General features: G+C 46.1%; 1 protein-coding gene across 2 annotated transcripts in view; it reads right to left on the bottom strand.

Annotated features, from left to right (window-relative positions):
• Positions 1-19,822, bottom strand: part of LOC138665360 (zinc finger protein 345-like) — a 63,409-nt gene extending 43,587 nt beyond the window's left edge. The window contains exons 1-2 of one of the 2 annotated variants that reach the window (XM_069752769.1): positions 19,671-19,822; positions 4,556-4,644 (exon numbers count right to left, since the gene is read on the bottom strand). In XM_069752769.1, coding sequence (XP_069608870.1) covers positions 4,556-4,624 — 69 coding nt within the window. In that variant the 5' untranslated portion in view covers positions 4,625-4,644; positions 19,671-19,822. The remainder of the gene's footprint in view (positions 1-4,555; positions 4,645-19,670) is intronic. The other variant, XM_069752768.1, reaches the window with a different exon arrangement.
• Positions 19,823-22,301: the final 2,479 nt, after the last annotated feature.

The following is a 22,301-nucleotide window of genomic DNA, read 5'->3' as shown; positions in this document are numbered from 1 at the left end:
AAAAATTACCGTAGGTAACATTTTTCGGACCCCAAATTTAGAGGAGGAATCTAGGAAGAAAAATATTTTTTAATGTGAAAATGGGGTTCCATCTTATAGTTCGAATTTAGCTCACAGGGAGGTGGCAGTGGAGCGGGGTCACAGGAGTCAGGGCAATATGGTCACTACTGCAGGATTAAGCCGAGATCTAAAACTGTGCACGCGCCGACACCAGCGCCACTTTCCTGAAGCCTACCACCGGGAGATCAATATGCACATGCTCAGTTCCTGCCTCGTACTGCTGACCTATTCCTGAAGCCCACGAAAGAGATCAATGGCTCCTGCCTCGCACCACCAGGACACCCCCTCCTCCCAGCCCATTGCCTACAGCATCGCCCCACTCCTACCGCCAGCTTCTTACAGCAGCACCCTGGATCCTGTGATGCCGCTTTGAAAGACATCAGTAATGATCCTAGGAAATCTTAATTGTTGCTGCCTATCAAGTTGAGAAAGAACCACTGATATATCTCAAATATCGATATAAACATATCAAGTTGAGAAGGAAATAAAAGACCATTTTAAAAACAATTTGTAGTCCATCACTCTACAGTGAGGCTATGTGCACACGTCCGGAATTGCCGCGGAAATTTCAGCGGACCGTGACCGTGTGCCAAACACGGAGACATGTCAGTGTTCGTGGGAGCGCACGTATTACATGGACCCATTAAAGTCAATGGACGGACGTTGTCCGTGTGCAGTCCGTGTGCCGTGCAGGAGACAGCGCTACAGTAAGCGCTGTCCCCCCCAGTTGTGCTGAAACCGCGATTCATATCTTCTGTGCAGCAGCGTTTGCTGCAGAGAAGATATGAATAATCCTTTTTTTTTTTTTAAGTTTATCGTGTATAAAATAAAGGTCCATGTCCCCACCCCCTGTGCGCCCCCCCTATCCCCCCCCCGCTGTTCTGAAAATACTCACCCAGCACCCTCGTTGGCTGTCGCTGCTTCCTGTCCTGGCCGCACCTTCTACTGCATGCGGTCAAGTGGGGCCGCTCATTTACAGTCATGAATATGCGGCTCCACCCCTATGGGAGGTGGAGCCGCATATTCATGACTGTAATCGTCTTGTGTGCACTTTCAGATTACAAGCAGTGACTGTGGTCAGAGCCAGTGGCTGCTGTATGTGACTGTGAAACCTGATCCTACAGCAAACAGCACAGAGCTCTGGGAGCACATGAGTAAAGGTACCGTCACACATAACGATATCGTTAACGATATCGTTGCTTTTTGTGACGTAGCAACGATATCGTTAAGGAAATCGTTATGTGTGACAGCGACCAACGATCAGGCCCCTGCTGGGAGATCGTTGGTCGCTGAGGAAAGTCCAGCACTTTATTTCGTCGCTGGATCTCCCGCTGACATCGCTGGATCGGCGTGTGTGACGCCGATCCAGCGATGTCTTCACTGGTAACCAGGGTAAACATCGGGTTACTAAGCGCAGGGCCGCGCTTAGTAACCCGATGTTTACCCTGGTTACCAGCATAAACGTTAAAAAAACAAACACTACATACTTACCTTCAGCTGTCTGTCCCCGGCGCTCTGCTTCTCTGCACTCCTCCTGCATCCTGTGTCAGCGCCGGCCAGCCGGAAACCACAGCGGTGACGTCACCGCTCTGCTTTCCGGCTGACCGGCGCTGACAGTGCAGAGGAAAGCAGAGCGCCGGAGGACAGACAGCTGAAGGTAAGTATGTAGTGTTTGTTTTTTTAACGTTTACGCTGGTAACCATGGTAAACATCGGGTTACTAAGCACAGCCTTGCGCTTAGTAACCCGATGTTTACCCTGGTTACCAGGGACCTCGGGATCGTTGGTCGCTGGAGAGCTGCCTGTGTGACAGCTCTCCAGCGACCAAACAGCGACGCTGCAGCGATCGACATCGTTGTCGGTATCGCTGCAGCGTCGCTCAGTGTGAAGGTACCTTAAATCACAGCACTGAGGGGGGTCTCAAGGGGGGTTTGGGAGAGACGCCACTGCTGTACACCCTCTGGGCACTTCATACAGGGGCTGCAGAGGTAGGGGGCCCCCTTTCTAGATGGGGGCCCCAGGTGTCTGCCTGGTCTGCCTGTGCCAAACGCCGGCCCTGAGCGTGGGTGGAGCTTCATGAAGGAAGCAAGGAGGAAGTACGCTGCCATCCACAGCGCAACGAAACGCAAGTGTGAAACCAGTCTAAGCAATGAAAGGACTGCTCCTTCGGGTTTCTAGGGTGCTGGCAGAAGCAGGGGAGAACAACTTCTTTATTCGTGTTCGAAATTCATACAACTTTGGGGAGGAAAGCTGGGTCGAGCCTCAGGACCAGACGATCCTCAAACACCTGTAAATATGGGTCCTGAATGGATAGGGCTTGTAGTTCTGATATTCTTTTTGCTGGTGTGATCTCTACCAGGAAGGCAGTTTTAAAAGAGAGCCTACTAATGTCCTTAACATCTGTTGGTTTATATGGGCGCTTAAAGTGCGTTCAGTACTAGATTAAGATCCCAAGAGGGGACAGATTTCCTTACAGAAGGCTTCAGTCTCTGTATAGCTCTAGAGAACCTAGCTATCAAGGGATGGGTGGATAGGAGAAAGCATTAAAAAAAAAAAATTATACGCTAAGGGCCAAGATCTGCACTTTCAGGGTAAGTTCACACAGGGCGCTTTGTTGCTTTTTATTTTTGCATTAGAAAGGGCCGAAGAATCCGCCAAAAAAGCCGCCACGCCCCTTATCATAGGGATGGATTACAAAACCTTATTCCTAGGTTTTCCATCCCGCAGTTGCTTTTCTAACTTATCCACTCGTACCATTAGGGACCTAGAAGTACATGTGGCTGCTATGGCTGGTCTCAAACTTCAGCCTGCTGATTCCCAAGCCCCTTTAAGGAAGGTGTCAGCTCTTTTGTCAAGGGGATCTTTTAGAGTTCCCATGTCCTCCAAGTGGAGTGCAATTTTTTTTTGACGCCTTAGCCACCACAATGTCAAGTTTAGGGGCCTTATCCCATGAAGTGAAAGTTTCCTACTCAAAGGGATATTTTCTCTTAACCATGGGTACCGACGAGTTTTTCCTGCCTGGTTTCTCCCACTCCTTTTTGATTAAGGCTTGAATATTCTCATTAAGGGGGAAAACTTTCCACCGTTTTTGGCCTAACCCCCCAAACATTATATCCTGGACTGTCTTGTCAGGGCGAGGATCCAGAACTCCCATAGTAGATCTTACTGCTTTCACAAGTGCATCTACTTCATCTAGGAGAAAACAGTGACGGCCCCTGCTTTTATCATCCGAGGAAGAGAGGGAGGAGTCCAGTATCTCGGAGTCCATACCCTCTGAACTAGAGGAATCGGAGTGGGAATAAACTATAGCTTCCTTTCTCTTGACCTTCTTCCCTTCTTTAAGGGACTAAAACAGTCTCGACCTCCAACTTGATTACAGATCTCAGTTCAGAGGCAAAGTTTGTGGATTCCTCGCAGAGAACCAGTCCTATACAGGAGTCGTAAAGCTTCTTATCCCAGGACTGTGGTAGGGGTTTTTCGCACAAGGGGCAGGACCTGTGTTTTGTTTTTCCCACTCTTTCCCTTAAATAAAAGGAAGAGAGGGGACCCCAATTATAACAGTGAACTTTCACGAAGATCACTCACCAATTGACACAGCCACAGGTACCGATTCCGGAGGAGGGGTAGGATCCTGCAATGTGAGTTCTGGAGATGGCAACTGGTTCACCACACTGGAGTTCTTGCTACGTTGTGTGGAATGACTGCTGGACCGAGTACTCCGGTTGTCAGCAGATCGTTTCCTCTGCACATCCGGTTGCTGAGGCTGGAGCTGCTTGTCGCTGTCCTCCATGGTTATCACCTGAGACGGCATAGAGCAAGGAGCTCCACAACTCACCGCTTTTTTAAACTTGCCACCTATTACCGGCCAATCCTCAACGTGGCTGCGTCGCTGGGGAAGCGTTTTCTACTGCGAATACTGACCCGCGGCGTCCATCTTGGAACACCCAGGGCACACTCTGTTACTTGTGTGCACCTGCCAGGACCAGGAAGCCCGTCTCCTATCTGGAGTGGCGGCTGTGCTTCCCCCGCTCACTCTTGAGACCCATCGGTCCCAGCAGTGGCGGCTTCGGATACCTCACCAGCCGTGGCAGGGGCCTCCCCGCTGCCAGAACCCGGACTGGCCGTCTCTGGAATCCCTCACTGATCTTCGGATGGCGTCTCCTCAGGTACCGACACCGAATAGGCTCCCCGTCAGGGACTTGAAACCAAACTGATGCGGGGGAGAGGTACCGCCCTTTTATTCTGTAGGTTTACCTATCCTTGAAGGGCAGATCCTCTCTCCGTGGTGCTTTCATGGGGGACTGAGAAAATGATTATTTCCAGTTATTGCTGCTAAAGGTGGTTCTACAAGGTACTGATTTATTGGGTGTACTTATTTTTTTTCACCCACTGTTTCTGCATTTTGGCCTAGTTTTTGTTAAATAATGGCATGTGTAATTTGTCATGCGTTGTTGTTCATTTCAGGTGTAATTACCTAATTTTACACCACGCCTCACCTCTCCAGGCAGCAGATGGGCTATTTCCAAGATGAGGTTTAGTATCTCCTTAGTTGTGTCACTCCTCATTCTTTAACAAATCGCTACAACTAAAAAAGAAAAAAAAAAAAAAAAAAAAGATAAAATGAATATTAAGCCTCAAAAACAGGAAAATAGCATTTCCCACTTAACAGAAAACCAATATCACAGAGTAAAACATTCTGTTGAAGTGGCAACATGGACTTAAAGGGAATCTGTGAGCAGATCTTTGCGATGTAATTTGAAAGCAGAATGATATATAAGAGCCTGATTCCAGCAATGTATCACTCACTGGACTACGTGTTGTGGTTTCAACAAAATCAGTTTTTATCAGCAGGAAAATTTCATTAGAGAACTAGTTGTCTCCTGCCAAATAGTCCTCTTGCTCTGTGCAACCATGCCCGACCACTGATTTGCAGATTTCGGCCTTTGCACAGTGTGCATACACAGAAAGCCATCAATCATTGGGGGGCAGGATTATACAGAAGTCAGCATTCAGTGAACTGGTAGAGCTGAAGCAGAGAAAACAGCGATTTTATCAAAACTGCAGCAAGCAGTCTAGTAAGTGAACAAGAAAAACAGCAGCAGCAGCACTCCAAATATTGGTGAAAAAACAACCTTAGTCCACATCTGGACCCGTGGAATCGCTTATTGTGCGAAACGGCCCTCGTCCTGTTTCATTTGCCTGCACAATCTGCACTTGTTTACCCGCAACACCTTGTCCATGATTTTTATTATGCAATAAAGGACTAAGGTTGTTTTTCACCAATATTTGGAGTCCTGCTGTTTTTCTTGTTTCTTTGGACTTTTCATGCACTTTTTTCACAGCAAGCACCTCCAGCAAGGTGAAGGTTTCTGGAATGTGTCCGTGATTAAGAGTTTATTCATCCTTTAACAGTGAGTACTAAGAGCGGTTTTTCTCAGTGCCATTCATATTTTTCTTACTGATTTGCAAGTCTAGTCAGTGACACATTGCTGGAATCAGGGTCTCTGTCCCTCCATAATACTGCTCCCAGATTGCATAGCAAGAACCTGGTGACAGATTCCCTTTAAGTTAGAGGTCTAGTTTATTAATACGGTAAATAATACTGATAGGGTTGTTTCAAGTGAAATTATTACAACTGCAAAAGGAGCTTTAACAAACAAGCAACTTTTCAGGTTCTCTTTTATTAAAAATCCTCCTGATTTGAAAAAAGAATTTAAAAAATTAGCAATCTTTAACCCCTTTCTGCCATCGGATGGAATAGTACATCAGATGGCAGAACCTTCGCTTTGATGCGGGCTCTGGCGGTGAGCCCACCTCAAAGCCAGGACATGTCAGCTGTTTTGAACAGCTGGCATGTGCCCACAATAGGCGGTGGCGGAATCGCGATCGGCCCTCTCCTATTAACTAGTTAAATGCCGCTGTCAAACTCTCATTTAACAAGCGCTTCCAGCCATCAGGCCGGAAACACTCGCACCACTGACACCGTCACATGATCGGGGGTCATCGGTGCGTTGGCATATTAACCAGAGTTCTCCCGCAGACCTCTATGGTTGTTGATGCCGGATTGCTATGAGCGCCACCCTTTGGTCGGCGCTCATAGCAATGCAGTAATTCTGCTACATAGGAACGATCTGAGCTACGCTCCTATGTATTATGTTTGCAAGCATTTTCAGGAAGAAACTGAGTATTATCTGACAGAATTGCAGGGGTGGCAATACTTTTGGCCACAACTGTGTGTGTATGTAATATATATATACATATATATATATTACTAGATTGTGGCCCGATTCTAACGCATCAGGTATTTTAGAATATGCATGTCCCCGTAGTATATGGACAATGATGATTCCAGAATTCGCGGCAGACTGTGCCCGTCGCTGATTGGTCGAGGCAACCTTTATGACATCATCGTCGCCATGGCAACCATTATGACATCTATGTCGATACTGTGCCCGTCGCTGAATCAGAAACGTGGGATTTCTACGTCCTTTATGACATCCTCGTCGCTGTGCCCGTTGCTGATTGGTCGAGGCCTGGCGGCCTCGACCAATCGGAGACGCGGGATTTCCAGGACAGACAGATGGAAAAACCCTTAGACAATTATATATATAGACTAGCTATTGAACCCGTTCTACGCCCGGGTGGCGAGCATTTATATTGGTATATGGTCTCCATCCTGGTATGTGCTGCTCCATCCTGCGCCCCCATCCTGTCATGTGCTGCTCCATCCTGCGCCCCCATTCTGACATGTGCTGCACCCATCCTGCGCCTCCATTCTGACATGTGCTGCACCCATCCTGCGCCCCCATTCTGTCATGTGCTGCTCCCATCCTGCGCCCCCATTCTGTCATGTGCTGCTCCCATCCTGCGCCCCCATCCTGTCATGTGCTGCTGCCATCCTGCGCCCCCATCCTGTCATGTGCTGCTGCCATCCTGCGCCGCTGCCATCCTGCACCCCCGTTCTGTCATGTGCTGCTGCCATCCTGCACCCCCGTTCTGTCATGTGCTGCTGCCATCCTGCGCCCCCGTTCTGTCATGTGCTGCTGCCATCCTGCGCCCCCGTTCTGTCATGTGCTGCTGCCATCCTGCACCCCCGTTCTGTCATGTGCTGCTGCCATCCTGCACCCCCGTTCTGTCATGTGCTGCTGCCATCCTGCACCCCCGTTCTGTCATGTGCTGCTACCATCCTGCACCCCCGTTCTGTCATGTGCTGCTGCCATGACAGTGGCAGCAGCACATGTAGCAGCAGTGGTTTCTGCTGCCATCCTGCACCCCCGTTCTGTCATGTGCTGCTCCCATCCTGCGCCCCCGTTCTGTCATGTGCTGCTCCCATCCTGCGCCACCGTTCTTTAATTTGCTGCTCCCATCCATATGCCCCATACGCTGCTCCATAAAGGTTTATGGCCCCCATAAGATGCTCCATAGTATATGCCCCGTACACTGCTCCATAAAGGTTGATGGCCCCCATAAGATGCTCCATAGTATATGCCCCGTACACTGCTCCATAAAGGTTGATGGCCCCCATAAGATGCTCCATAGTATATGCCCCGTACACTGCTCCATAAAGGTTGATGGCCCCCATAAGATGCTCCATAGTATATGCCCCGTTCACTGCTCCATAAAGGTTTATGGCCCCCATAAGATGCTCCATAGTATATGCCTCGTACACTGCTCAATAAAGGTTTATGGCCACCATAAGATGCTCCATATTATATGCCCCGTACACTGCTGCTGCTTCAGAAATCGGCGCCTGCGCAGTCTGCGCTTTCTGGCGCCATTTTCTTGAAGACACACTGAGGTTTCCAACAAAATGGCGCCGGAAAGCGCGGACTGCGCATGCGCCGATTGCGGGAGCAGGGAGAAATTCATGGCCCGGAGTCAGGGGGCCTAATATTAAGAAATTGCTGTGGCATGAAGTGCCACAGCGTAATGAGGGCGGGATCCTGTGCACACGCTACCTGATTCCGTTCCGCCGCCATTTTCTTGGTCCTCCTTCTGCCGGAATCGGCGCCTGCGCAGTCCGCGCTTTCCGGCGCCATTTTCTTGAAGACTGCAGTGTGTCTTCAAGAAAATGGCACGGGAAAATGCGGACTGCGCAGGCACCGATTCCGGGAGCAGGACCAAGAAAATGGCGGTGGAAAGGAATCAGGTGGCGTAAGTCACAAATAGCTGTGGCATGAAGTGCCACAGCCTCATGCCACAGCAATTTGTTACTTGCGCCACCTGATTCCTTTCCGCCGCCATTTTCTTCGTCCTCCTGCTGCCGGGATCGGCGCCTGCGCAGTCCGCACTTTCCGGCGCCATTTTCTTGAAGACACACTGCAGTGTGTCTTCAAGAAAATGGCGCCAGAAAGCGCGGACTGCGCAGGCGCCGATTCCAGCAGCAGGAGGACGAACAAAATGGCGGCGGAAAGGAATGGCGTAAGTAACAAATTGCTGTGGCATGAAGTGCCACAGCATAATCAGGGCGCAAATATGTGCACGGTGTCCCCCTGCTCCCGGCAGTCCGCGCCTTCCGGCGCCATTTTTTTTTTCCCCTGACACTCTATAATGTAACGCTAGGAGCGTCATGCCTGCGCAGTCTATAAAGGCTTCGGACGAGGTGACACTCCCAGCGTTATATATAGATATAGATATATATACACATACATATATACTAGATGGTGGCCCGATTCTAACGCATCGGGTATTCTAGAATATGCATGTCCACGTAGTACGGTATATTGCATAGCCCACGTAGTATATTGCCCAGCCACGTAGTATATTGCCCAGCCACGTAGTATACAGCACAGAACCACGTAGTGTACAGCACAGAGCCACGTAGTGTACAGCACAGAGCCACGTAGTGTATTGGCCAGTCACATAGTATATTGCCCAGCCACGTATGTCACAGGTTAAAAAATAAACAAATACTCACATTCCGAGGGCCCCTTGTAGTTCGGTCACATGACCGTGACGTCATCACAGGCCCTGCGCGCCTGCGCGAGAAGGACCTGCCATGACGGTCATGTGACCGCGACGTCATCACAGGCCCTGCGCGAGAAGGACCTGCCATGACGTCGCGGTCACATTACCGTGACGTCACGGCAGGTCCTTCTCGCGCAGGCGCACAGGGCCTGTGATGACGTCGTGGTCACATGACCGTGACGTCATGGCAGGTCCTTCTCTCATACTATCCTTGGTATCGGAACCTGCCGCTTGCATTGAGCGGACACCAGAGCGTCGCGAAAGGTGAGTATATAATGATTATTTATTTTTTTAAATTATTTTTAACATTAGATGTTTTTACTATTGACGCTGCATTGGCAGCATAAATAGTAAAAACTTGGTCACACAGGGTTAATAGTGGCGGTAATGGAGCGAGTTACCCACGGACATAATGTGGTCCGTTACTGCTGGCATTAACCATGTGTGAGCGGTGACTGCAGGAAGTATGGAGCGGGCGCTCACTGCAGGGGAGGGACTAATCGGACTGGGGCCGTCGCTGATTGGTTGCGGCAGCCATGACAGGCAGCTGGCAAGACCAATCAACGACTTGGATTCCATGACAGACAGAGGCCGCGACCAATGATTATCCGTGACAGACAGAAAGACAGAAAGACGGAAGTGACCCTTAGACAATTATATAGTAGATAATGTTAAAAATAATTTTTAAAAAAATTGTGCTATTCTCACCTTTCGCCATCCACCGATGCGCTCGATGCTGCCGCCAGCTTCCGTTCCCAGTGATACATTGCGAAATTACCCAGATGACTTAGCGGTCTCGCGAGACATCTGGGTAATTTCGCAATGCATCACTGGGAACGGAAGCTGGCGGCAGCATCGCGCGCATCGGGACAGCTTTTTTTTATTTTAATTTTTTTTTTTTTTAACAGGGATATGGTGCCCACACTGCTATATACTACGTGGGCTGTGTTATATACTGCCTGGCTGCTATATACTACGTGGGCTGCGCTACATACTGCGTGGGCTGCGCTACATACTGCGTGGGCTGCGCTACATACTACGTGGGCTGCGCTATATACTACGTGGCTGCGCTATATACTGCGTGGGCTGCGCTATATACTACGTGGCTGCGCTATATACTACGTGGCTGCGCTATATACTACGTGGCTGCGCTATATACTACGTGGCTGCGCTATATACTACGTGGCTGCGCTATATACTACGTGGCTGCGCTATATACTACGTGGCTGTGTGTTAGGCTGCCGTCACACTAGCAGTATTTGGTCAGTATTTTACATCAGTATTTGTAAGCCAAAACCAGGAGTGGGTGATAAATGCAGAAGTGGTGCATATGTTTCTATTATACTTTTCCTCTATTTGTTCCACTCCTGGTTTTGGCTTACAAATACTGATGTAAAATACTGGCCAAATACTGCTAGTGTGACGGCAGCCTTACGTGGGCTGTGCTATATACTATGTGGCTGTGCTATATACTACGTGGCTGTGTGTTACGTGGACTGTGCTATATACCATGTGGCTGCTATATACTTCGTGGCTGTGTTAAGCGCGACGTACATATATACATATTCTAGAATACCCGATGAGCTAGAATTGGGCCACCATCTAGTATGTACATATATATATATATATATATATATTCCACTTCCATCTGTTAGCCTGTAACGGAAATCCCGCGTCGCTAATCGGCCAGCCGGGCACAACCAATCAACGATATTGGGGCGGGATTTAAACACCGCTTAACTTTTTACTATTGATGCTGCCAATGCAGCATGAATAGTAAAAAGATATAACGTTAACCCCTTAATCACATATGACGTACTATCCCATCGAGGTGACCTGGGACTTAATTCCCAGTGACGGGATAATACGTCATATGCGATCGGCCGTACCCATGGGGGGCAAGCGCTGGTAAGCCTGCAGCCCTGCACGTCAGATCGCTGATCTGACAGTGCTCTGCAAAGTGTCAGATCAGCGATCTGACCCTATAACATAATGCCCCCCTGGGGCAATGTTATAAATTAAAAAAAAAAAATTCCTGAATAAAGAAAAAAAAGAAAATATATTGTTCCGATAAATACATTTCTTTATCTAAATAATAAAAAAAAACAATAAAAGTATACATATTTAGTATCGCCGCATCCATAACGACCCAACCTATGAAACGGTCCCGCTAGTTATCCCCTTCAGTGAACGCGGTATAAAAAAAAAAAAAAAACACAAGGCAAAAAACAACGCTTTATTATCATACAGCTAAACAAAAAGTGGATTAACACGCGATCAAAAAGATGGATATAAATAACCATGGTACCGCTGAAAACAGTCTTGTCCTGCAAAAAAACAGCCGCCATACAGCATCATCAGCGAAAAAATAAAAAAGTTATAGTCCTCAGAATAAAGTGATGCAAAAATAATTATTTTTTTCTATAAAATAGTTTTTATCGTATATAATCGCCAAAACATAAAAAAAAAAATTATATAAATGAGGTATCGCTGTAATCGTACTGACCCGAAGAATAAAACTGCTTTATCAATTTTACCAAGCCAAAAGAAATTCATGAATAGCTGGTTTTTGGTCATTCTGCCTCACTAAAATTGGAAAAAAAAGTGATCAAAAAATGTCACGTGCTCGAAAATACTAGTAACCAATAAAAAGTCAAATCGTCCACAAAAAACAAGACCTCACAAGACTCTGGGGACCAAAATATGGAAAAATTATAGCTCTCAAAATGTGGAGACGCAAAAACTATTTTTTGCAATAAAAAGCGTCTTTTAGTGTGTGACGGCTACCAATCATAAAAATCTGCAAAAAAAACCCCCGCTATAAATAATAAATCAAACCCCCCCTTCATCACCCCCTTAGTTAGGGAAAAATAATAAAATTAAAAAACGTATTTATTTCCATTTTCCCATTAAGGTTAGGGCTAAGGTTAGGGTTGAGGCTAGGGTTGAGGTTTCAGTTAGAATTGGGGGTTTCCACTGTTTAGGCACATCAGGGGCTCTCCAAACGCAACATGGCGTCCAATCTCAAATCCAGCCAATTCTGCGTTGAAAAAGTGCTCCTTCCCTTCTGAGCTCTCCCGTGCGCCAAAACAGGGGTTTACCCCAACATATGGGATATCAGCGTACTCAGGACAAATTGGACAACAACTTTTGGGGTCCAATTTCTCTTGTTACCCTTGGGAAAATAAAAATTTGGGGAGCTAAAAAAAAAATTTTTGTGGGAAAAAATGATTTTTTATTTTCACGGCTCTGCGTTATAAACTGTAGTGAAACACTTGGGGGATTCAAAGTTCTCACAACACATCTAGATAAGTTCCTTGGGGGGATCTAGTTTCCAATATGGGGTCACTTGTGGGGGGTATCTACTGTTTAGTTACATCAGGGGCTCTGCAAATGCAACGTGACGCCTGCAGACCAATCCATCTAAGTTTGCATTCCAAACGGCACTCCTTCCCTTCCGAGCTCTGCCATGCGCCCAAACGGTGGTTCCCCCCCCCCACATATGGGATATCCGCGTACTCAGGACAAATTTTGGGGTCCAATTTCTCCTGTTATCCTACAAAACTGGGGGCTAAAAAATAATTTTTGTGGGAATTTTTTTTTTTTTTTTTTAATTTTCACGGCTCTGCGTTATAAACTGTAGCGAAACACTTGGAGGTTCAAAGCTCTCACAACACATCTAGATAAGTTCCTTAGGGGGTCTACTTTCTAAAATTGTGTCACTTTTGGGGGGTTTCAATGTTTAGGCACATCAGGGGCTCTCCAAACGCAACATGGCGTCCCATCTCAATTCCAGTCAATTTTGAATTGAAAAGTCAAATAGTGCTCCTTCCCTTCCAAGCTCTGCCATGCACCCAAACAGTGGTTTACTCCCACATATGGGGTATTCGTGTACTCAGGACAAATTGTACAACCACTTTTGGGGTCCATTTTCTCCTGTTACCCTTGGTAAAATAAAACAAATTGGAGCTGAAGTAAATTTTGTGTGAAAAAAGTTAAATGTTCATTTTTATTTAAACATTCCAAAAATTCCTGTGAAACACCTGAAGGGTTAATAAACTTCTTGAATGTTGTTTTGAGCACCTTGAGGGGTGCAGTTTTTAGAATGGTGTCACACTTGGGTATTTTCTATCATATAGACCCCTCAAAATTACTTTAAATGAGATGTGGTCCCTAAAAAAAAAATGGTGTTGTAAAAATGAGAAATTGCTGGTCAACTTTTAACCCATATAACTCCCTAAGGACCCTAACAAAAAAAAATTTGGGAACCAAAATTATGCTGATGTAAATTAGACATGTGGGAAATGTTACTTATTAAGTATTTAGTGTGACATATCTTTGTGATTTAAGGGCATAAAAATTCAAAGTTGGAAAATTGTGAAATTTTCACCAAATTTCCGTTTTTTCACAAATAAAACACAAGTCTTACCGAAAAAATTTTACCACTACCATGAAGTACAATATGTCACGAGAAAACAATGTCAGAATCATCAGGATCCTTTGAAGCGTTCCAGAGTTATAACCTCATAAAGGGACAGTGGTCAGAATTGTAAAAATTGGCCCGGTCATTAATGTGCAAACCACCTTTTGGGCTTAAGGGGTTAAAAATAATATTAATAATAATAATAAAAAGAATTGTGATATTCTCACCTGCCGGCGTCCCCGGCAGCTTTTCCCACTCCTTGCAATGCTACGGTCCCAGTAATGCTTTGTGGTAATGAGCCCAGATGACGTAGCGGTCTCACGAGACCGCTACATCATCACGGGTTATTGCCGCAAAGCATTACTGGGAACGGACCTGGCGGTAGCATCGCTAAAGGCCTGGATCCGGGGGCCGCCGGAAGGTGAGTATATAACCATTTTCTATTTTAATTATTTTTTTTTTTTTAACAGCGATATGGTGCCCACACTGCTATATACTAAGTGGCTGTGTTATATACTGCGTGGGCTGTGTTATATGGTACGTGGCTGTGCAATATTTCTCTGCTGTATCTGTGCATCATGAATCGTGGTATGTATTAAAGGGGGGGCCCACTGAGACTCTTTCGCCCGGGGCTCTCAAAAACCTGGAGCCGGCCCTGGCTTCACTGATCGACCTGGCGCGACCAATCAGCGACAAGCGCAGTCCAGCCGCGAATTGGCGCAGGATTTGAACCACACTTCGCTGACTGGTCGCGCCCAGCCGGCCAAATCCTGTGTATTCATTGTATTATTCTTAAAACTTCATAAACTACATACATATGCTAGAATACCCAATGCGTTAGAATCGGGCCACCATCTTGTATACATATATTTTCCTGTTGATGGTTTTCTGAATATGGATATAAAAGCTATATATTTAGAAAGATGGATGGAGTTTCTCACTATTTTCAGAACCTGTGGTGGAGGAGAAGGATAGCGAGATGAGGCCGTACTAAGCCAGTAGCTTTAAAAGCGTACGTCTCTCTAGCAGGTAACGGCGTCCTCAGTTGTTATCCCGCCTAGGTGCCTTCAAGATGGCTACCGAAGGCAGAAAACTGCAGAGGGATAGTGGAGCAGAGGAGGCAACCACAAAGCAAGAAGAGGAAAATCCCATCAGGAAAAGAGTGAACAGTCACAGAAGAGCGGAGTCATTCACAGAAAAGATGCAACGCACCTGCTGGCAGTCGCACGGGCCTCCACGCGCAATACTGTACTGGATCCTGCTCTGCTGGCACAGAGAGACAAAGACTCACCCAGCAAGGGTGTCCAGTTTTAGCCCTTGCACAACCAGGGCCACTATCAGACTCTTACCACTGTATGGGACCCAGTGAACAGGCGAAAATCGGGGGAGCTCGGACACACTGGCAGCCCAGGCCCCCCAACCTTCTTTGCTTCCTGTCACTAGGACCCAGGGGCAACAGTAATCAGGGCAGCCACACGCCAGGTGCATAACAACACTGCACAGTTAGGCTGCCGTCACACTAGCAGTATTTGGTCAGTATTTTACCTCAGTATTTGTAAACCAAAACCAGGAGTGGAACAAATAGAGGAAAAGTATAATAGAAACATATGCACCACTTCTGCATTTATCACCCACTCCTGGTTTTGGCTTACAAATACTGATGTAAAATACTGACCAAATACTGCTAGTGTGACGGCAGCCTTAAACCTACGGTGATTTAAAGATACAGCTAGTGTGTTGCTAACGCACCCGGTGGCCGGAATTGGGCACTGTACCTTTAAGTCATGGTCGGGTGCATCATGTCCCTGATATAGCACTATCATGTGAAACGAGCACCCATTTTGATATCAGACTCGGCGCAGCGTGTCGTGTGCGCAGCAAAGGAGTCAGAGATAGGTGCCATTGGAGGCTGCGGCTGACCGGGTGAGAAAGCGACGGGTGAGCAGTGTGTCGAGGCTGCAGGCAGGCTGAGGCAGCCATTAGATTCTTCTTGACTTGACGGCGGCACAACCGGCTGTGTGAGTAACTAACTTAAGTCCATGTATTAATTTGTCCACCATTTCAGTACATGATTGTATGAAAGAATCATTCCCTCCCCTCTTCCCTTCCATTCCCCCAACCAAAATGTATAAGCTACTGGATGATCCTGAGCGCTGCTGCAAAAATCAAATGCCCAATTACAACATTCAGGAATTTGTACATTCTGGTTTGAGGTTCATTTGTTTCCTTACACATTGCTTTATTTCCCTTGAAGCACCTGAAGGGTTAATCAATTTCTTGAATGTGGTTGTGAGTACCTTGAGAAGTGAAGATTTTATAACGTTGTCACTTTTGGGTATTTTCTATAATATAGACCCCTCAAAGGCTACTTTCACACTAGCGTCGTACTCGGCCCGTCGCAGTGCGTAGGGCTGACGTACCGACGCATACTGTGGAAGCGCCGCACAACGGGGACAGCGGATGCATTTTTCCAACGTATCCACTGCCCCATTGTGAATTGCGGGGAGGTGGGGGCGGAGTTCCGACCGCGCATGCGCGGTCAGAAATGGCGGACACGACGCTCAAAAAAACGTTGCAAGCAACGTTTTTTTGTTCAGACAGTCCACCACAACACGACGCAACCGTCGCACGACAGTTGCGAAGTGTGGCAATGTGCCGCAATGCGTCGCTAATGTTAGTCTATGGGGAAAAACGCATCCTGCAGACAACTTTGCAGGATGCGTTTTTTCGCCAAAACGACGCATTGCGACGTATCCCAAACAATGCTATTGTGAAAGTAGCCAAAGTCACTTCAAATGTGATGTGGTCCAATAGCTACTACTGCGCATGCGCTGGCCGCGCCATCTTGGAGGAGGAATTTTTTTATGGCACCTGCCTGCAAAAGGGATTTTTTTTTTTTTTTTTTTTTTTAGCATGTACATATAATATTCATTATGTAAACTGCGGGGCAGGTCAGTGAGGGATCAGTGACCTGTCAGCATTATGAATACCTAATCAGAGCACCACATGAAGACCCCCCACAGGCCGCCCCAGAGCACGAGCATAGCAACTCAAAACTGAAAAGAAAGATTATACAACAACCATAAGGCCGGAATCACACATACGCGAGATACGGCCGAGTCTTGCACGTGAAAACCAAGATCTGGTGACGGCACTCCGGAGGAGAGCATGCAGCCGCACAGCAATACATGGAGCTGCACGCTCCGGAGTGCCGGCACCAGACCTGGGTTTTCGCCTGCGAGACTCGGCCGTATCTCACGTATGTGTGATCCCGGCCTAAGACGGACTTCATCAACCAAGGTATCATTTTATTCAGTATAACGGCGCCGACCTGACACTGTGTAGGTTACTGTGCACAATCCTGCTCACAGGTTCCCTTTATGCTATGTGCACACGTCCGGAATTGCCGTGGAAATTTCTGCGGCAATTCCGCAACTGTGCCGCGGGTAAAACGCATGCGGAATTGGCTTGCGTTTTCCACTAAACACTAGCGTTTCACAAGAATAATTAGCTTGCAGAATGCTAGCGTCTTCCAAGCGATCTGTAGCATTGCTTGGAAAACTGATTGACAGGTTGGTCACAGTTGTCAAACATAGTGTGACCAACTTATTGCTATTGATGCTGCCTATGCAGCATCAACAGTAAAAAGATCTAATGTTAAAAATTATTTTGAAAATAATAAATCGTGATATTCTCACCTTCCGGCATCCCTCCAAGCGTTCCCGCTCCTCACACTGCTCCCGTTCCCAATAATGCCTAGCGGCAATGAGCTGAGATGATGTAGCGGTCTCGCGAGACCGCTACGTCATCACAGGTCATTGCCGCAAAGCATCCCTGGGAACAGACACATTGCAAAGAGCGGGAATGCTGTGAGGTACGCCGGAAGGTGAGAATATCACGATTATTTTAATTTTTTTTTTTTAACAATTATATGGTTCCCAGGGCCTGGAGGAGAGTCTCCTCTCCTCCACCCTGGGTACAAACCGCACATGATCCGCTTACTTCCCGCATGATGGGCATAGCCACCATGCAGAAAGTAAGCAGATCAATGCATTCGTATGCGTGCGGAATCCCCGCGATTCTGCACAAGGAACGAACATGCTGCGTTTTTTTACAGAATGTGATTCCGCCTCGAAAAAAAAATGCAACATGTGCACAAAAATTGCGGATTGCATTCTAATAACAGGATGCTTAATGTATGCTTTTTTTTCGCGTTTGTACAGCAAAAAAACGCAAAAAAAATCCTGAATGTGTGCACATAGCCTTAAAGGCATAAAAATGAAAACTTTGAAAATTGCAACATTTTCAAAATGTTCCGTTATTTCACAAATTGCAAATCAACTTTTAACCCTCTGCCGTGCGCCCAAACAATGGTTTTCCACCACATATGGGGTATTAGCATGCTCAGAAGAAATTGCACAAAGTTTGGGATCCATTTTTTCTTGTTATGCCTGTCAAAATTAAAAAATTGCGTCTAAAGTTATTTTTTTGTGAAAAGTTAAATGTTCATTTTTCCCCTCACATTCCAAAAATTCCGGTGAAGGACGTGAAGGGTTAATAAACTTCTTAAATATGGTTTTGAGCACCTTGAGGGGGGTAGTTTTTAGAATGGTGTCACTTTTGGGTATTTTTTGTTGGAATTTTTTTGTACGAAAAAAAAAAATGCATAAAATCCTGACCAAATCCTGATGCAATCCTGAACGTGGACACATACGTTCAGGATTGCATCAGGATTTGGTCAGGATTTTCCATCAGTTTTTGTAAGCCAAAACCAGGAGTGGATGATAAATACAAAAGTTGTGCATATGTTTCTATTATACTTTTCCGCTAATTGTCCCACTCCTGGTTTTGGCTTACAAATACTGATGAAAAATCCTGACCAAATCCTGATGCAATCCTGAACGTGGACACATACCCTAAGAGTCTTCCAGAAAAATGCTTGAGTTTCCCATTGACTTCCGTTATACTCGTTACTCGAATTGAGCCTGTCCAGGTTAATCTGCAGGTTAATAGAATTCCAATACTGTTTGGCTTCTGTAAGAAAATGAACTTTATTCCTTCTGGGAGCAGTTGGCTTTCAGTCATACATGTGTACCCAAAGCAAATAAACAACAAAAGGCTGTCACTTCCAAACAGAAAACCTGGTGTGTACAGGTGCAAACTAGAAGAAGCCATCTCCATACATAACTCTGTAGCGCTATATATAGCATGTGAACATCAAATTATGAAATATGAATTGCATTACTGATCTAGATAATAGGACAAAATGGAGATGCTTAGCAGATAATTTGGCCAATTCATGCATGCCCAGCAGACAAGTCGATTTCCGTTTTCTTGGAGACCCATCTAATGTGAATCCTCTCCTAGGCTGAAGCAATTACAGTCACCGGACAGTTGTACGCACGCCACCCCGCACTGTGACAGCGCCCAGTCTGCGGCACATCCGTGCAGTGTAAGTTATCGATCACGGTGCTGGCGTGCTCAAACAGCTGAAAGTGGTGACTGCAGATACTCCGGGCTCTCCTGCATAACTGAAAGCCAGTGGCTCCCAGGAGGAATAAAGTTCATTTTCTCCAGGAAGCTGCACTTTCTGTATGGTGGTAGAACTGTATTGTAACGCTATTGACCATATACCTGCAGGTACGTAGCGATTGGAGACTGGACAGTTTCCCTTTAACATTTTTTGGGCCATGCTAATTAAAGCTACAGTACATTAGTGTGAGCGAACATAACTAGTCCCATGTACTGTATGTGCTTGATGTATACAATCACATCTTCGGCACCAAGACCGTGAGCCGACATACTACTCGGAGCGGACATGTGAGGCTTAGTAGAGCTAGGATAAGGTTTGGAGTAAACGGTGGAGCCATATTTACGTCTGTGTCCACCCATTATGCGGTTGCACTAGCTTTCTGCTCATTATAACACGTAATCCACTGATACTGGACCCCTACACAGGGGACAACCATCCTACTGTCACCCCAAAACTAGCACTATGCAGGGATCCCACTTGTGGAAGCAAAAGCACTAATACTCTCAGCAAGGAATGCTGGAAAGTGCATGAGTGGGAGGCAAGGAGTAGGCACACAATGCTGGGTAACAAAGTTGCCATTACCTGGGGTGCTGGCATGTGCAGTGAAATATTGGTACATGTAGGAAGCTGGGGTGTAACTGGGACCTGCAGAGTCTGGGGAATAAGGTGACAGGACAATCAGACCCACCTGAATCTCTGCAGAACTTTCCCCAGGACATCGCTGCAACCAGAAACAAGTCACCAGCGATGTCTGATGGTGCGATCTGCGCTCTACTGTCTGTCCTGTGTAATAGTTGTGAGCAGCAAGGCCTGAGTAATAGAGCGCCGATCAGTCTGCTTATAACCAGCTGGCAGGGCAGAGTAAGGCTATGTGCACATGTTGCGGAATGGGGTGCAGAATTTTCTGCACCAAATCCGCATCTCCTGGCAGAATCCGCAGGTGCGGATTTGGTGTGGAAAAGCTGCGGATTTGATGCGGATTTTGGGTCCAAATCAGCTGCAGTTCCGCACAAAAGAAGTGACATGCACTTCTTTTCAATCCGCTGCGGGATCAGTGCGGATTTTTCCGCACCATTAGCACAGGTTTTTTGTTTCGCAATTGATTTACATTTTACTGTAAATCACATTGCGGAACTGCAGCGTTTCTGCGTGGAAAAATCCGCTGCGGATCTGCACCAATTCCGCATCGTGTGCACATGGCCTAATAGAGCTCCATCATGCAGCCACTAGCAGTATATTAGTGAAGTGTACTACTGTCCTCACTGATCACCTTCTGTGAGCTCAACCAGAGCCGGCCTCCTATGCTATCTTCACTTTTTGTTTGGCTGTTGATCAGTAATCTCCCAGAACCTCTTTTTGTGTCCATTTTTAAATGTCATTTTCTACAAACCACACAATCTATGACTCCTGTCCTCAATTGATTGTTCCATAGTGGGGTGTGATGTTCCAGTGTATAATCAGTAATCCAAACCTTGCTGTGCTTGTTTTTCCCTCCTCGTTAGTCCTCGCATACACTGTAGTGTACAACAGGAATTCTATTATAAGACTTCTGAGTCTGAAGAGATGTCCATTTTCTGATTTTTCAATGCTCAGCATAAATGAGTACACCCCGACAGATTTGTCAGACAACATGTCAGTCTTTTTAAATCAGTATTTTATCAGTATGAGGAGTGTATCCGAAACACAGAACACACATCAATCTTTCAATTATAGTTTTTCTCTGTAAGTTCCACTCCTGGCTTAGACATTCAAACAGTGATGCAAAATACTGATGTGAATGAGGTCTTAGTTTCCTTTAAAATTCAGCATTTTTTATGGGATACGATACTACAAAATATTCCCACAAATGTAGGCCATTGATTGCAAACAAGATTTATTATTTTGCACACCCAAAAAGTAATCTTCCTAACAAATTCATTCAAGACCACGTGGCAAAATGAGTAAACCCCCAATGAAAGCATTAGGAGCAAATCTAAGTTTAGACTACAAAACCTTAAATAAGTTGTCCACTACTGAGGCAACTTCTCATACCCCTTGCTTGACCCCGATAAAATAATAAATCTTATATTCATCTCCCATGTTGGCGCCATTCCCGCGTTGTCAGCACTTGCTCTCCTGGGCTGCTCCAGTGCTGTTACACATGACCCCGGCACCCAATCAGCGCTGGCATCACTGTCCCCAACTCTGAGCACGAAGAGTAAGTAAGAGAGCAGCTACAGTCCGGACTTCCTCTTCATGTTCAATTTGTTCAAAGGCAAGAAATGTAACGCCGACGCTGATTAGGTACCAGGGTCACAGCCCCGAAACCGCGAGTGCTGATGCAGCTGGAACGGTGCCAGCACGGGAGGTGAGCATAAGTTTTTTTCATTTAGATCAAGAAGGGGTTGTCCAAGTACTGGACAACCCCTTTAAGTAAGAAGAATCCAACCACAAGTCTAATTCATTAAACAGGTGGCCAGCAGACAGATGACTATAAAAGGGCCTTACTTAACAAAGAAATCCCTTTCCGTTTCATTCTGTTTTCAATGGCACCACATGGAAGAGAAATGTCACAAGACCTAAGAAAGAAAATAAGTTATTTACTCAAGAAAGGTGATGGCTACAAAAAGATCATCAAAGCTTTACTTATCAGTCAGAATACTGTAGCAAAAAGTGATAAAAATTGTAACTAAGATTGAACTGCAACCATCTCACCGTGACGTCCAGGCTGACCACGAAAGGTTGAAGAAAATCAACATGCAAGGGGTTTTGCAGCAAGGAGCAGCGCTGCATTAGCAGAGCTCCTGGCTGCAAAATGTTTTAACCCCTTCAGATGGATTTACATTGTGGGACCTTACAGATCTTCGGAAGGTATGTATATTGTTGGTTTATTATTTTTACTTTGTTACAGAGCGAGGGTCTTCAGAAGGATTGAGCGTAGAATAAATTATTACGACAACCTTTGTTTTTATTTCATTAAAATAATTTTTAATAATGTGTTTGTGTTTTTTTTAACCCTTTACTAGTATTGGATTAATAATGGATAGGTGTCATAATTGACGCCTCTCCATTATTAATTTGGCTTAATGTCACCTTACAATAGCAAGGTGACATTAACCCTTCATTACCTCATATCCCACCGCTACACGGGAATGGGAAGAAAGTGGCCAAGTGCCAGAATAGGCGCATCTTCCAGATGTGCCTTTTCTGGGGTGGCTGGGGGCAGATGTTTTTAGCCAGGGGGGGCCAATAACCATGGACCCTCTCCAGGCTATTAATATCTGCCCTCAGTCACTGGCTTTACTACTCTGGCGGAGAAAATTGCCAATTTTTTCCGCCA

This window comes from Ranitomeya imitator, chromosome 2 (assembly GCF_032444005.1).
Source record: "Ranitomeya imitator isolate aRanImi1 chromosome 2, aRanImi1.pri, whole genome shotgun sequence".
NCBI classification, from domain to species: Eukaryota; Metazoa; Chordata; class Amphibia; order Anura; family Dendrobatidae; genus Ranitomeya; species Ranitomeya imitator.
This window is presented reverse-complemented; position numbering and strand designations above follow the sequence as displayed.